We start from the raw sequence: 17497 nt of genomic DNA on the forward strand, positions 1-17497 counted from the left end.
AGGTACAGATCAAAAAAGGCCTCAACAAAAGTCTATTCTCTCTACCCAGGGGATCAGAAAAGGGGCAGAGAAGACCAGACAGAAACCTTTTAGATAATAACTGCTGTACTCTACCAAACACTATAGGAAAAAACTATGGCCCAGACTTAACCCATACCAGCAAAGGGGAGGAGAGTGTAGACTTCTACTCTCAGCAGGCCAACCTCCCTACCAAGTGGTGTCAAAGAAGGCAGGATATGGAGCTGAGACTTTCATCCCCACTCAGTGATAAAAAGACTAGGCAGGACTGGGTTTAAATCTGATACTTTTTGCCTTGGGCAGCTTAAGACTCTGTGTCCCTCTGCTCACCTATAACATGAATAATCATTTGTACTTTGCACGATGGTTTTAAAGACTAGGATCTATATATGAACAAAAAGAAAAAAAAAAGAAAACTAAAAACCAAAGTATCTCTCAAGAATATAGAAGCAAAAATCCTTAACAAAGTAGTAGCAAATAGCATTTAGCCATATACAAAAATAATTGTACAATATAACTGAATGAGTTTATTCTAGGCATGTAAAATTAGCACAATACTTGAAAATCAAACACTTTCATATACCAAATTAACAGTCTGAGGAAGAAAAATAACATGATCATATCAATTGATGCAGTAACATTTGAAAAATTTAACACCCATTCCTCTTAAAAAATTGTCAGAAAACTAGGAATACAGGTTAACTTTCTTAACTTGGTAAAGACCATCTACAGCAATCCTGGAGCTAACATACTCAATGGTGAAAGACGGAATACTTTCCCACTAGATTGGTAACAAGGAAAGAATGTCCTTTCTCACCACTCATTCAACATAGTATTGGAAGTTCTAGCCAGCACAATAAGGCAAGAAATGGGGAAAAATCATATAGATTGAAAAGGAAGAAGTAAAACTGGCTCTATTTGCAGATGACATAATTATCTACTTAAAAAAATTCCAAGGAATCTACAAAAAATTCCTAAAATAAATAAGTGAATTCAGCATGATCATAGGATATAAGATAAAACATGAATTTAATTGTACCTAAATACTAGCAATTAACATGTGGACACAGAAATTATAACTATAATGCTATTTATAATCACTAAAAAATGAAATGCTTTGATGTAAATCTAACAAAACACACATATTACCTGCGTACTGAGAACTACAAAATACTGATGAAAGAACCAAAGCAGATCTAAATATATGTAGAGGCATATTGTGTTCCTGTATTGGACAGCTCAAAATCATAAAGATGTCAGTTATCCCCAGACTGATATACAGGTTTAATGCAATTCTTATCAAAATTTCAGAAAAGTATTTTGAGATATAGACAAGATTATCATATAATTTATATGGAAAGATGAACAAATTAGTCTAGCTTAAACAATTTGGGAAAAAAATAAAGTGGAAACATTCAGTCTACGTAATTTCAAGATTTATTGCATAACTGCAGTAATTAAGACTATGTGGTATTGGTGGAAAGTAAGATACATAGAACAATAAAACAGAATAGAGAACCCAGAAATAACTCACACAAATATGTCTGATAGATTTTTGACAAAGTTGCAAAATCAATTTAATGGAGGACAGATAGCCTTTAAAAAGAGACGGTGCTGGAGCAAGTGAACATCCATAGGGCAAAAAAATGAACTTTAACCTAAATCTCAAACATTATACAAACATTAACGAAAAGCAGATCATGAACTTAAATGTAAGGGTATAAAATGTTTAGGAAAAAAATATAGCAGAAATTATTTGGGATCTAAGACAAGGCAAAGGGACTTAAAGTTGGCACCAAAAGCATAATCTATAAAAGGAAAAATTGATAAATTCAACTTCATTAAAATTAAAAACATTTGCTCTGTTAAATTTCCTTTTAGAATGAAAATGCTGGCAGACTGGCTCATACCTGTAATCCTAGCAATTTGGGAGTCTAAGGCAGGAGGATTGCTTGAGCCCAGGAATTCTAGGTTATGGTGATCTCTGATAATGCCACTGTACTCTAGCCTGGACAACAGAATGAGACCCTGTCTCAAAAAAAAAAAATGATGAATGTATAATCTATAGGTTAGGAGAAAGATTTTCAAATCAGATGGATAGATGGATATATAAAGAGCTCCTGACTCTAAATAGCAAAAAAAAAAAAAATCTAATTAAAATGGGCAAAAGCATGAAGAGACATTTCTCACATTTCTCTGAAGAAGACATACAAATGGAAAATAAATTAAAATGTGTTCAATGTTATTAGCCATTTTATGGAAATTTAAATTAAAACAACAATGAGATATCATTACACTTATCAGAATGGCTAGAATAAAAAAAGTGACAAAATCAAATGATAGAGAAGATGCAGAGAAATGTAACAATTCATACATTGCTAGTGGGAAAGTAAAATGGTATAATCACTCTAGACAATGGTTTGGAACTTTCTTTAAAAAATGAAAATGCTACTATCATGTAACCTAGCAATTATACTCTTGAGAATTTATTGCAGAAAAATGAAAATTATATTTACACAAAATCATACACACAAATGTTTGTAATAGCCCCAAATTGGAAACAACCCAAATGTCCTTCCATAGGTAAATGGTTAAACAAACTATAGTATTTCCGTACTATGAAATACTACTAACAACAACAAAAAAAACAAACTATCAATATACACAACAACCTGGGTGAATCTCTGGAGATTTATTCAGAATGAAAAAATGCCAATCCTGAAAAATTATATGCAGTATGATTTCATTTATAGAACATTATAAATAACCAAACTATAGACATGAAGAACAAATTAGTGGTCGCAGTAGGAGGAGTTGAGTGGGTAAGGTAGAAGTGAAGGTGGGAGACAAGTTAGTGTGAAGATACAAGTACAACATTAAGAATTCTTGCTGTGAATCTTCTGTATCTTGCCTACATAAATGTCAATATTCTGGTTGTGTTATTGTACTATAGTTTTGCAAGATCTTATCATTAGGTAAAAGTGGGTGAAGATAACATGGGATCTCTCTGTATCAAATATATAATTTTTTCAATTTTAATTAAAATATGTATAGTATAAACCCAAAAGTTAAAACAGCAAATAAAAAACATGCAAAAAAGGAGAAATCAAATAAAATAATTTTAAAAATTAGGCCAAAACATGGCAGAAAAAGTAGAGAATGGGGAAGAGAACAGATTGAACAAACAGGAAAAAAAAAAATCAAGATGAATGATTGTAACTTAATTATATCAATGATCACATTAAATATAAATGGTTTAAATACCCTAATTAAAAAGGAGATTGTCAGATTAGATTAAAAATAGCAAGGCTCAGCTATCAGCTGCCTTCAAGGCATGGACTTCAAATACAAAAAAATTGAAAGTGAAAAGATGGAAAAAATATATAACATGAGAGGTGAATAGATCAATGGAAGAGAGTAAAGAGCCAGAAAGAGACCCACAAATGCATGGACAACTGATTGTTTTACAAATATGCAAAGATAATTTGGTGGAGAAAAGAGTCTTTTCAACAAATAATACTAGAAATATTGGATATCCACAAGCAAAAAATGAATACATCTTCATAGTACCTCGTAGTACCTGTGATGGTTAATTTTATGTGTCATCCCTAATGGGTCATGGGGTGCCCAGATATTTGGTTTAAACATTATTTTTGGGTGTGTCTGTGACGATGTTTCTGGACAAGATTATCAATTGTGTTGGTAAACTAAGTGAAGCAGATTGCCCTCACTGGTGCGGTAGGCATCATCCAGTGCATTGAGGGCCTAAATAGAACAAAAAGGTGGATGAAGAGAGAATTCACTCTCTCTGTCTGACTGCTTGAGCTAGAACATTGATGTTCTCCTGCTCTCAAAATGGGACATGCACCACTGGCACCTCTGGTTCTCAGGCCTTTGGACTTAGGCTAGAACTTTATTATCAGTTCTCTTGTATCTCAAGCCTTCATTCTCAGATTGAAACTATACTACTGGTTTCCATTGGGTCTTCAGCTTGCAAATGGCAGATAGTGGGAATACAGTATATAATATTATGACAAGATATATATATATATATATATATATATATATAATGACAAGAGATGTATTGTAGGAATTGGCTCACACAATTCTGGAAACTGAGAAGTCCTACTATCTGCCATCTGCAAGCTGAAGACCTATGGAAGCCAGTAGTATATATATCCTGTTTTTTATATATATGGGATATATGTATCTTGTTTTATATATATATACACACATACACACCATATATATATATTCTGTTTTACATATATATCCTGTTTTATATAGAGAGAGATACAGATAGATATAAAATCTTCTATTGGTCTGTTTTTTTGGAGAACCCTAATACAGTACCATATGCAAAAATTAATTCAAAATGGATCATATACATAATTGCAAACCTATAAAATTTCTGAAAGAAAACATCAGAGAAAACCTTTTAATCATAGGTTAGACATATCTAAAATTTCATAGATATGAAGCCAAGCATGATTCAAAAAAGAGCAAATTGATAAAGTGTACTTCATCAAAATTAAGATCTATGTTTCAAAACACAGTGTTAAAAGAATGGAAAGACAAAACTAAGATTGAGAGAAAATATTTTCAGAATATGTAAAGAATTCTCAATATTCCTTAATAAGAAAAGAATCAATACAATATAAAATAGGCAGAAGCTTTGGTGACACTACACCAAACAAGATATATGGATAGCACATAAGTACATTAAAAGGTGCTCCACATCTTTATTCATTAGGAAAATGCAAATAAAGACCACAATGAAAAATCACTACATACCAATTAGGAAAGTTAAAATTAAACAGACTGACCATATCAAATGTTGGCAAAGATGTAGGAGAACCTCAAATCCCAAGTTATGTTCATTGATGGTGGGATTGTAGTAAAATGGTACAACTACTTTGAAAAACAATTTGGCAGTTTCTTGAAAAGTTAACCTTATACCTCCCATATTCCCCAGCCATTTCACTGTATATGGATCCAGGTAGTTACCCAAAGGTCATGAAAGTGTAAGTCCAAAGACTTTTGCACATATGTTCATAATAGATTAATTTTTAATAGCCCAAATGGGAAACAGGTTAAATGTCTGTCCATAGGTGAATGGATTAAAAAATGTAGTATATCCATACAATAGTGTTTACTCAGTAATAAAAATGAACTATTGATACAGCAACATGGATAAATCTCAAAATAATTATGTCAGTGAAAGAAACTTCATAAAAAAGAGAGCTCATACTGTATAATTCCATTTACATAAAATTCTAGGGAATGCAAACTAATGTGTAGTGAGTAACAGAAAGCAGACCAGTGGTTGTCTCAGGAGGGTGAGACAGGAAGGGAGGGATTGCATAAGATCATGAAGAATCTTTTGGAGGTAATGGATGCATGTGTTATCTTGATTGTGAATATGGTTCATGATTACATACATATGTCAAAACTTATCAAATGGTATACTTTATATATGAGCAGTACATTATATATCATATATACCTCAAAAAAAAAATACCTGCTACAGATATACACACATTCCTCTCTTAAAGTATACTGGAAGAGATTATTCAATTAGTTATAAAGTAAAATGATTTGTTGACAGATCTAAGTTTGCCTTGAGAAAAATATTTATTGTCTAGTTTAACACAGGGGCCTTTTTACAGTCCCAGGATATATAACAAAGAAAATATGAATTGGGAGATTTGTTTCACTGTTTTATTATAAAACTAGCCATGATCACAGATGCAGGCAATGCACCCTCAAGTATATGTTAGAGAAGTTAACTTTCACAGATTTGACAGATATGATCCCCTGCTGATATTAATATTACACTAACATGTTCAATCCCATCCCAACTCAACTCAAATGTTCTTGCCATAAAATTGTACATAGCATAAGTAAAATTGGTAACTAATTGGTAGATAAAAAATATTTTGATGCTTTTGTCTTCCTGAGAATTCTTAATATTTCATGAAAACTGCATACAATTGTGTTTCAAATGCCTCAAATAACTTTTCAGATACCCACAATAACATGTAAAGTCTTTATGGCTCCTCTTTTTTAACATCAAGTATCCCTTCACTAAAATTATGTTCTACAGTATAGATAATAATATACTGAATAAAAGGTATTTCATATAAAGGGGAAGAGAGATGGTGAACCTTAACTGGCAATTTTAGAATTCTTTGACACTTCTCCGATCAACAACAACAAAATAGTGATAAGACTAAAATTAATTCTTACCATTTAATCTTTATACTTCCTTATAATATTTTTAATATTCTTTCAAATCTTTTTGTTTACATATGCCAAATTGAGTAATACCAAGGCAGGCTTAGTCAGACTATAGCAGAAGCCTGTAAAAAACTTTTGTTTTATTTCTATTCTTTTCTCCCTTTCTTAGCTTTCATGTATTTCTCTCTTTTTTTGTTTTTCTCCTTTAATTTTGTTTGTTTCATGGCAGTATTATTTTTTATATTTCTTCATAAAGTTCTCAGATGGAATTGAAGCCAAAATATTTGGTGTATTGTTGCCGCAAAGTGTTGGCTTGGGAAAGGTGTGGTTTGTTCTTTACTCTGTAGAGTTCATTTCTATCGCCTCTCATCCCTGTAGTTTTTATAGAGAAAATTGGCTTTTGTCCAGTCTTATGAAAAATGCAAGATTGCTATACAAACACAGTGACTAGGATTCTGCAATATGGAAGAAGTCGGGGGTGTGACGTGGTGATTGGGTTGGCAACCAAAGTTGTTTGCCACACATGTCTTTCAAGCAAACTCCTTCAAAAATATCTTTACCTAGGAAGATACTAGGTTTTGACACAGTCTTCTGTTTTATTTCCCTTTGATTTCGGTGTGTTTTGCAGCTGCTGAAGGAATGGTGTGCAATCATCTGTGTTCAAGCGACGGCTGTTGGGGCTCTGGGCCAGACCAGTGCCTGTCGTGCCGCCGCTTCAGCAGGGGAAGGATCTGCATAGAGTCTTGCAACCTCTATGACGGGTAAGGCTTCTTATAACGTTGACTTCCCCTCATGAGCTGCAATGGACTGATTAGCTCAAATTTTAAAATTATAAGAAAATTTCAGCATATGTGTGCAGGCCAAGATTTTTAAGGAAAACTCTTGTTGCATATGGAGGACAACACATAGAAGAATTGTTTTAAGGAGAAATAATTTTATTTACAATAACAAGACAAGTCTGTCTATATATATATTTACTATATTTGCATTTTAAAAAACATATACTAAGAGAATTCTTAATAAATTATAGCAATTTATACTTAAGCAAATTGAAAAATATATTCCAATTTTCCTTAGGAAGGAGATTGTTATAAGTAATCTTCCCTTCCATAAGTCCCAATAATTTTTTTTCCTCTCATACTTTTCTATTAATTTTAATCTAGCATGACTGCATAACTTTTGATATTTTTCCCACTCAGGTTATACATCTATTTGTGTATTAGGAATGGCCCATGTTTCTACATTTTTGACAACTGCTTAGCCTTATAGAAAAACTACCATTGTAGTTTCTAGTTGAAGAGGTTTTTGAATATATTCTGCCACTTTGTAGATAACTTAAGCAATATTTTAAATCAAGTATTTTAAATTTCCTCTTATACTACAAAAATCACATTGCCAATTGTAAAAGCAGGTATATACCTGGTTGCATGACATTTTATAGACCCATAAAAATCACTTTATCATGACATACAACTTAATGAATCATTCTTGTCCTCCATTAATGTGATAATGTACTCTTTTAGTACTGTTCCTAAGCCAAGTTTTTTTATATTGCTCACTGAAAGTATTTCCAATAGTTTTGTAAAGTGTAGTTTTGAAGTTCTTTATTCCATTTCTTCTTGTGCCTCATGAATTGTCCCATTTTAACAACTATTCATTATCCCCAATAATATTGTAGTTTTGGATTTTGTATGAGAAGGATAAAAACCTATGGATCATAATAATATTGATGTATCTCTTGTTTGAAAGAGGACCAAATCCAATTCCCTCAATGAAATTTAGGGGAAAAAGATTAAAATTAGAAGTGTAAGTATAAAAACAATTTTAAGCAAGAATTGAGTCATTTTCAGGAAAATTGCAGCTTGTAATTTTGTAAGGTACAATTGACTTGTAAATTTGATAATGTATAGCAAATTGTGCCACTTGTCTCATTGAATTGTATTCATGCTTGTTCACATTATCACAAAAGAATATTTTCTGTACATAAAATACCTCAGATCAAGGTATGCTTGTGTGTGCAGCAATTGACACTGTTAAAATGAAATGAGAGACTTTAATTTCATTAAGTGAATGTTACATTAAAAATTTATTGAATATAAAATATTGTTAATTGTATATATCTAATTATCACTATATTTTTTGTACCCTTTAGCTATCCCACCTTATCCCCCTTCCCAGGCACTAGTAACCATCATTCTATTCTCTGTCTCCATGAGATCAATTGTTTTAATATTTAGTTCCCACATATTAGTGAGAACATGCAAGATTTGTCTTTCTGTGCTTGCCTTATGTGTGAAGTTCTAAGGAGGGAATGGATTATAAAAATTGTTTTATCTAAAAGCAGCAGCATTGAAACAGTGGAAAGTTGTGCAATTAAATATTGGCCAAAGTCACAACACTGGAGAAGAATCAAGCCAACACTGGAACTCAGGGCATCTGATTTTCATCCTGTTTCCTTTCCAAATGCCATTGTTTTTCTTTAGTATTTCAGTTTTAAACTTGCTGGAAATATGAAATTTATAAACATGTGTATGTATATAATATTCTCTGTCTCATTTCTGTAAAACAATGAAAGCTAGCCAAAGGAAAAATACAGGTTTCCTAATTAAACACTAATTTCCCGACTGTTTTTCATATTTAACATTTTCCATACGTATCATTAAATCAAATCTGTTAAATAAATTTAAAGTTTTTAATGTATTTTGCAATAGTAGTGGGGCCTAGGAAATCATAACCATGGGGTTAGTTTGAAAGATAATCAATGAAAGTATCTTATAAAAGTCTAATATGATTCTTGCCTTCCCAATGATGGATTTCTCGACTCACTTCTTGTGGTAGGTGCTAGTTTCTTTCAAGATTGCCTAATGATTAAGATAGCCTTTGAGGAAGGATGAAATGCCAACCTCATCACTTCCTAGTGGAAATATTCAATCTTGGACAAAAATCTGGTGATTCTAAAACTAGTTTTCTTATATGAAAAATGGAAAAATAATGGTGTCAGCTTTACAGGATTATCAAATGAAAAAATGCATAATAAGATCTAAGAGTTCCTCCTGTAAATCATGATTTCCTTTCTTGTCTATTAATATAAGTTGATCAAATGGTTAAGTAGAATAGTCATGTTAAAAACTGCTGAAAGTAATCAAATACAAATATGACATTTACCAAAATCAATGGAATACACACACACACACACACACACAACACACACACACACACACACACACACACACACAATTTGGCTCTTAGGAAAGAAAAAAATCCTAAAAAGAGGAATTTTTGAAGGGAAAAAAGAAAATTAGTCAATTCCTGTACGATTAGGATTCAAATCCAGGTAATGTAAGTCACTGTATTTCATCAACTATTAACTATTAATGCAATGCTCAAGCAAGCAGAATGAACAAGATAGGTAACTGTGATGGAACCTTAACATTTATCTGGCAACTTGTTTAAACTCTTCTGAAACTTTAAGACCAACATGAAACATCAAAGACAGTGCCAGTCTAAATTCTTTGCAGGCATTTTTATATTTAATAATCACAGCCTCACAAGCTAATACTATTTTTCACTTTTATGGAAGATATATAGAAATCTGAAGCTTAGAGAAGTTAAAGTATTTAAGGCCTAGAAATGTTCGAGTTGGTGCTGGGATTTAAATTCAGGAAAGACTAGATTCCAAAGCATTTACTCTTGAACACAGGATTGGCTAAAGTAACACACATACAACAAAACAGTGAGAAATGTGTCACAGCAAAAACAAGTGAAACAAAGCTCAGTATGCAAAGCTCATGCTTAATAGAATGTATTTTGTTAGGTGCGATTCAGCTGGAAAAAAAAACTCTAGCAAAGTCATAGTAGACTGGCAAAGTCCCTAGTAGGGGACAGAAAAGAAAAAGAGCAGTGATGGAAACAGTGACAATAAAGGGCAGAAGAAGTAATAGAGACTGAAAGGAGGATCTTTTCTGAGAGCAGAAAGGAAGAGAGCAAGAAGCCATACAAATGGAATTCTATGGAAAAGGGGGCAATGGGCTGTCTCTACGATTTTTCATGACATTTTATTCCTCAACTCTGTGTGTGGGGAAGTGGGTTTTGGAGAAGAGTAAGAAAAGCATGACCTATGTTTTAGCAGTATAAAAATTATGACCTTCATTTAGTACCATAACCCGTTAATCACCCAAGAAACTATTATCCAAACCAGTAATTAGCTGATAATCCCAGGCTTTGCTGTAGCTGTCATATAATTTCATTATACAAACAATGGTTTTGGTTTTCTTTACAATTTAACTACCCTCTGATGCAAAGTCATTTTGACCTTTATATTCTGAAGGTTTCTTCTATTGAGTATTTTATACTGCTCACGTCAATGAAGCGTGTAAAACAAGCATGTTTTTATGTAATTGAGATTTTAAACTCAAGAAAATTTATAAAAAGTTTGACCATAAAAAACTAATATCTCACTCTAAAAATACAAAATTCATGTAACTAAATATATGTGCATTAAATACATAATCAAACCATCCATTTATGCTATTTACTTTGAAAAACCAAACTTAATTATTTTGCCTTGAGATAGATGTAGTCTTAATCTAACCAACAAAAAACATAGTACCCTTTGGCCTTTTGTCGTTTATTAAGGCTTTATAGTATTCAAATGAGAAAAAAGTGAGCACTTATCGTAGGGAAAAATATATTTGAATTTATGACCTAATTAATCCATAATTGCCATATCTGTAATGCTACTGGTTTGAAATAGTAGCTCAGGACACAAAGACACACAATAGTAAGTAAAGTAGTTAGAAATATGTAGTCAACTTTAGTTAATGACTCATAAATGACATCTAAATTGTCTTTATCCTCCTTTATATTAATGGGAAGGGGTAGTTTAAACATGTTGTAGATGACTGATACTTAATTATTGAAATGAAAATTTTGGAGCAGAGATTGGTTGGAAAATTTATAAATTGATAACATGCAATATGCAAATAGCCACAAAAATGAAAGGATGTGGGAAGGGATGATCATCATTGCAGGAGATTTCAATTAGAAAGTTTTAGAATGGTACTATTAAGCTATTTTTTTTATTTTATACCATATAGAATTACTTCAGAAAGAATTTAGACTAAAAAAAGATGTGATATGAGATCAATAATCTCAAAAAATAAAATCTACTGTAAAGATATATTTTTTCTAATTCTCCAAGGCAGATATTTTAAAAGGAGAAAAGGAATCAAAGTGTTTTTTGAAGTTTCACCAAAAATAAATTGAAGAGTCTTGGGATTTGAAGGACAAGGATAGGGAACATTCAAGTAACTTAGCAACAAGAAAAATACAATAGATCGTTCAGAGTTTAGGAATTAAAACTTCGCCAAGAGTAAAATTTTATATAGAGACAAACAGGCACAGCCTTACTCAAAAGGTAAAAATGGTTCTGCTGTGTCATCAAAAGAGTTACACCTTTTTGGTTTTTTTGTTTTGTTTTGTTTTGTTTTGTTTTTGTGTGTGAGACTGCTGGAATATCTCTCACAGGAGAGAGGCTTCCAGAACGAGTCTATTGTTGAACCCAATGGAGGGCAAGGAGAGCCATCTGGCTGCAGTTTATCTTTTCTCCTAATGGAAAACTTAATGTTTCTGATGCTCCTGGCACATAGAGAAACAAACTCTAGAATTTACTCTGCCAATAGGACTTTTAGCAGATGTTACTTCATTTGTTAAGTTGACAGCTTGTTTGCTTACACCTTCTCATGCAGCTGATGTTTTCACAGTGAATTTCGGGAATTTGAGAATGGCTCCATCTGTGTGGAGTGTGATCCCCAGTGTGAGAAGATGGAAGATGGCGTCCTCACGTGCCATGGCCCGGTAAGCCTGAAGACATCTGCGGTTGTGTGTGCTTATTTAGTAACATGTATGAATGTTTTGTTATGTTATTGTTTTGTTTATCCATCCATTCAATAGGTACTTATAGGATGCTATGGGGAAATGTGTTTAATATTCTGCTCTCAACAGGCTTAAAGTTTCGTGGTAGCGATAAAATATTTCAAAATTCAATGTCATAAACATTTATTCTCCAGATAATATATTTAAACAGAATCATAAGATATGGAGTAGTCCTGGAAGATTGTACAGCATAGAAAAGAGAGATACTAAAGTAATTAGATTAAATAATAAATATTGATGTAATATAAATATGTATAAATTGTTCTAGGAACACAAGTCAAAAAGAAACTAATTCTATCTTTGGGATGGAATGTGGGTTATCAAGGAAGGACATAGAGAAGTGATATTTGAGCTGTGCTTGGATGAAGAATCTGAGAAGGAATGTAAAGATATGCCAGTGTGCAAGTTCATGTTGTATTTGGGGAAAACTAACACATTCTTATCCATATTTAATCATTTAACTATTATGGCGTGTGAAGGGCAGTGGAAAGAAGGAGGAAGAGAAGTACTTATAAACTAAAATCTAAAGCAGTGTGATATATGTTCACAATGTCAGCGTTCATAAAAGTCTAAAACATAGAAAGTTCAGTAAGGCTGAGGAAGGCATCTGTGGAAGATCAGTGTACACAATCAAGAAAACCTAAGTGATCAGTAATCCTTGAAACGCTAAACAGCTAAGAACACAAGTTTTAGTAATGGTGTCTGAAAAACTGGCATGGCTGAGCTCAAACAATGGCCCAAACTTTGCTCCCGTAGGGAGTGGCTTTCTTTCAGCCTTTACAATTCATACCTCTAGGTTTTTGCCTGTTTCTGGACCCACATGCTGATTATCACAGCCAGAGTCAGAGGTGGTTTTGTGTGCCAGATAACAAGCTTATATTACTGAGCATATCCAAGAGGTTCTGGAAGCTTCTCCATGATACTGACACTGTGACAAAATAGAGGAAGAAGTCATCAAAGCTACTTGGAAATCCCACTCCTGGTCTTATGATTTATTCTGTTGAAATCTTATTTATTTTTGACTTGTTTCTCTAATGTGTTTATATTTACCAAGCACTGTTACATCTGAAGCATGATATCACTTTATCCCTTTAAAATACAAAGAAATTGAACCTATAACGATTAGAAAGTTACTCCAAAATCTGCAAGTCAATAGGATATGGAGCTGCAACTATAGAAGTTCTGACTCCACTTTTCAATTCACTTTTTTCCCCAGCAACAATGTCCTTAGTGTAGTAGGGATAAAATGATTTCTGGTAATATGATAACTATATGTGAAATGGGATAATATCCTACTGAAATAAGACAGAAATCCAGCTTAATCTAGAGAGGGATAGTTTTGAAATAAAGGAAGACTTCTGCTTTTATATCCTCATCCATCTACACTTGGTTTTTTAATTTAATTTAATTTGTTTTGTTTTTGTTTTTTACAATTTTATCCATTCTGCCTTGCTTTCACTACTCCTGTATGGTCCTATTGAGAAGAAAGAAAAGAAAGTGAAATCAGACAAAGTTGCAGGAGACCAAAATATAGGATAGAAAAACAGTAAGACAAGAAAAGGGATAAGGGAAGGGAACTGATTTTTAAAATACATTTGTTTAAAAGGTAAAGGAGCTCTTAAAGTTGGGTTAATAAAGGTTGTGCTGCCTTAACAAATAACCCCCATATTGTAGTAGTTTACAGAAATACGTTTAAGTCTTTTTCATGTAATGTGCACTGCAGATCTGGGAAATGTTCTAAAGCAGGCCCCGTCCCTGTGATGGGGGCCTAGTATTCCAGTCTCTTCTAGTAGCTTGTAGTAGCTTCTAGAGAAAAACACCAATTGTCACTGAGGACAAAATGTGATGTTTCTATCAGGATAATACCTGTCCCTTACTTGTCTGTCTAGAGTATTGAATCCAGAGGTATCTTAGAGTTAGGGATGAAGAAGAATATTGCTTTCACCTCCATTTTCTATTATTACATTTATCAATTCGTTTATTGCACCTAGGTTCTTAAAAGCTTTGGGAATACAATGAAGGCGGAATAAGCATCACACACACTTATTATATTTCTTTAAGTCTCTTTATTATGGAAACAAGATGGGTACATTTCATGGGTTTTTGTTTTGTTTTTGAGAATTGTCAGGACGTTTTTGTCAACCTAGGACATTAGGTTTTCTATCATGATAATACAATCAAATATAGTAATGCACCACATGACGATGTTTGGGTTAATGATGGACCACATATATGATGATGCTCCCATAACATTATAATACTGTTTTTATTGTACCTTTTCTATGTTCAGATACTTACCATTGTTTTATAATACAATTGCCTACAGTATTCAGTACGGTGACATGCTATATAGGTTTGTAGCCAGGAGCAACAGGCTACATCATATAGCTTAAGTGCGTTATAGGCTACACCATCTAGGTTTGTGTAAACATACCCTGTGATGTTCATACAATGATGAAATCTCCTAATGACACATTTCTTATAACATATCCCTGTCATTAAGTAATGTATATCCATGTTTAAGAGATGCTTAAAAAATAAGGAAGAACAAAAAATAATTTATCTTATTGCAGTATCCTTAAAGATTAAATATGAATTTAATTTTAGTTTTGTGGCTTTTTATATCTTTTGATTTCACCTGGACATTATTTTCTATTACAAGAGCTTAAGAGAAAAAGAATTTCTAATTTTTAATTCAGACTATAACTGCCTAATTTACTCACAGTAAGTTTTAGTCTGTGTTCTGCCAGAATACATCACCATGTCTCTTGTCTTGTACAATAAGTCATGCCACTGAGCATACTTGCACAGTAAATGATTCTGTATAATAGACAGTATTACGTGCCTAAGTACCCATAAGCAGGTGTTAAAATTGGAAGCATGTGAAGTATTCTTTTTTAAGAGGAAATAAGAAGTTACCATTAGCAAACTCCTCAGGTAGAATAGGGATTAGGTTTTATAGGCTTACTTTTTTTTTTTTTTTTTTTTTTAGCTCTGAGCCTCACATGAAGATAGTGAAATAGACAGGTGCCTGATTGAAACTCAACAGTCTCAGGATTTCTAGAAATCTCCTCCTGATTGTTTTTTCTTCTTGACACCATAATTCTTCATTAGCAGCCTTCATTTTTTTAATTTTTAAAATATTACATTTCTTGATATCCTGATGCCTAATATAACTAATTTGTAATGTCTGGATGCTTTTGAATGAACATTTATGTAGGGATATAAGCCACTCCCCTGATCGCCACAGTTCCTACCTAATAATAACTTTGTGCTAACTCTTGGCTCCCAAATTCTCATTGTTTATAACTATTAACTTGATAGAATTGTCTTCCCGTATACATACCATATCTTATTTACATCTTTAATATGAACCATAATGATTGTTGAATCCTGTGGACATAGATGTTAGGGAGAAATGAGTCAGGGGAAGAAGTTCCATGTTCAAAAAGGAGAATTAAAAGCAAATTTAAAGTAGGTAATATTCAGAACAGCTGAATATGTGAAAACATGGGCATCTTTTAAGAAAAATAGCATTTTATGAAAATGTTCTACATTTTCTTTGATCTGAAGATATGCTGATCATTCCTTCCATGCTTACTATTCCCTGCGCCAGATCCCAAACTAGTTTTTATTTTGCAAAATTTTTAATGTTTAATATTATTTTTAAAGAGTTAATTTTTTTATTTTCAAATATATTTTCATATTATTGCTTCTTGACAATATTAGAAAATTAATGTATATTATAAACATAAATATATAAAGTGAGTTAGTTCTATTTAAATTGTTCATGCTCATATTTATATTAACTTCATCCTTGGATTAGTTTCTCCATAAAGTTTTTATTTGTATGTATCTGCTTTATTATTAATATTATGGAGCTTTTGATATTTGCTCAGCAGAATGTGCATTTATATGGGTCTCAGTATTGTTCTGTGATTTACTAAAATCCCTCCAAATAGACATTACATGATTTGTGGCATTATCACAAGCTGATTTCAGGTAAATAACTTGGATTTTTTAAATTATTTGTCTAAACTGCCTGATTCCTGGTAATTTATTCATAGTTAATTTTAAAATTCATCTTACAAATAAAGTCATTGTACAACCAAAAGAAAATTTACATCCCACTTTTATGTGAAATTTAATGTTACTTAATTTCTATTGTCTCCTTTTCTCATTAACTATTTAGTAAGAGTATTCACATATTCCCAGTGGTGATGGTGAAATACCCCCAGGGAATATCTGTTATTAGCAAATATTATTGCACTGTAATATCACTAGAAATAAACCACAAGAAGAAAATACTGATGTCCTTTTGGAAAAGTCATTGAACAATTTTTCTGATCAAATTAAAGCACATTAGAGGCATGACATAGAAATCAATTGACCCAGGAACTGCTGATTTCAAAAAGGAAAATATTTCAAGAACACATATGTTATTATGACTTTTTCACACATATAGGGTATCAAGCCATACTTGAACACTCTCCTTAGCACTATTTGTACTATAATAGCTACATCCACATTAGTACTACTGAAAATGTTCTCCAGTTCCCTAGAGGAAGATTTGCTACCTACCAAAGTCTCAGTAACTAAAACACATGAATACATTCCAGAAGAAATGGCATCCACTTTCTTCTTTATTTTTTTTTTCTTTTTTACATTTCAGGGACCTGACAACTGTACAAAGTGTTCTCATTTTAAGGATGGCCCAAACTGTGTGGAAAAATGTCCAGATGGCTTACAGGGGGCAAACAGTTTCATTTTCAAGTATGCTGATCAGGATCGGGAGTGCCACCCATGCCATCCAAACTGCACCCAAGGGTAAGCATCCTTGCCGGCCAAGGACTCAGCTTTGTATGTCTTGCTAGTCAGAAGATGCACGTGTATCTTTATCCCTGACACTGTCTCCTAAATATAAGAACATTCTCATAAAACTCTATCTTTATATTTAATATGTTGATTTTAAAAGAAACTCTGTGTAAAAGAATGATTTATGAGATCAAATTTGTACCCTCTGAAATATTTCTGCTTAACATTTACATATAACCAATCTATTAACACCTTCCTGAAGCTAGTGACAGGTTTACTTTGAATGTAGTATAGAAATTCTTCCAAATTATAATGGAAATTCAAGATACTAGAAAAGATAAGACAGTAATCATGCTTTTGATATTTGTGTATATTAAATCATTAATAGAGGTTTTTTGTTTCTGTTTCTTTGTTGTCACAATCAGCTTAAAGTGTGGATATCTCTCGGTAGTAAATACTACCTTAGATTACTCCTTCAAGATAATATGAA

The 17497-nt window shown here is 32.5% G+C and overlaps 1 protein-coding gene across 4 annotated transcripts in view; it reads left to right on the forward strand.

Moving 5' to 3' along the window:
• Positions 1-17497, forward strand: part of ERBB4 (erb-b2 receptor tyrosine kinase 4) — a 1045679-nt gene that overhangs the window by 777869 nt on the left and 250313 nt on the right. For all 4 annotated transcript variants that reach the window (XM_045559045.1, XM_045559047.1, XM_045559044.1 and 1 more), the window contains exons 13-15: positions 6887-7019; positions 12021-12114; positions 16865-17019. In XM_045559045.1, the coding sequence (XP_045415001.1) occupies positions 6887-7019; positions 12021-12114; positions 16865-17019 (382 nt within the window). The remainder of the gene's footprint in view (positions 1-6886; positions 7020-12020; positions 12115-16864; positions 17020-17497) is intronic.

The sequence above is a fragment of the Lemur catta genome, chromosome 8 (genome assembly GCF_020740605.2).
Source record: "Lemur catta isolate mLemCat1 chromosome 8, mLemCat1.pri, whole genome shotgun sequence".
Classification (NCBI taxonomy): domain Eukaryota; kingdom Metazoa; phylum Chordata; class Mammalia; order Primates; family Lemuridae; genus Lemur; species Lemur catta.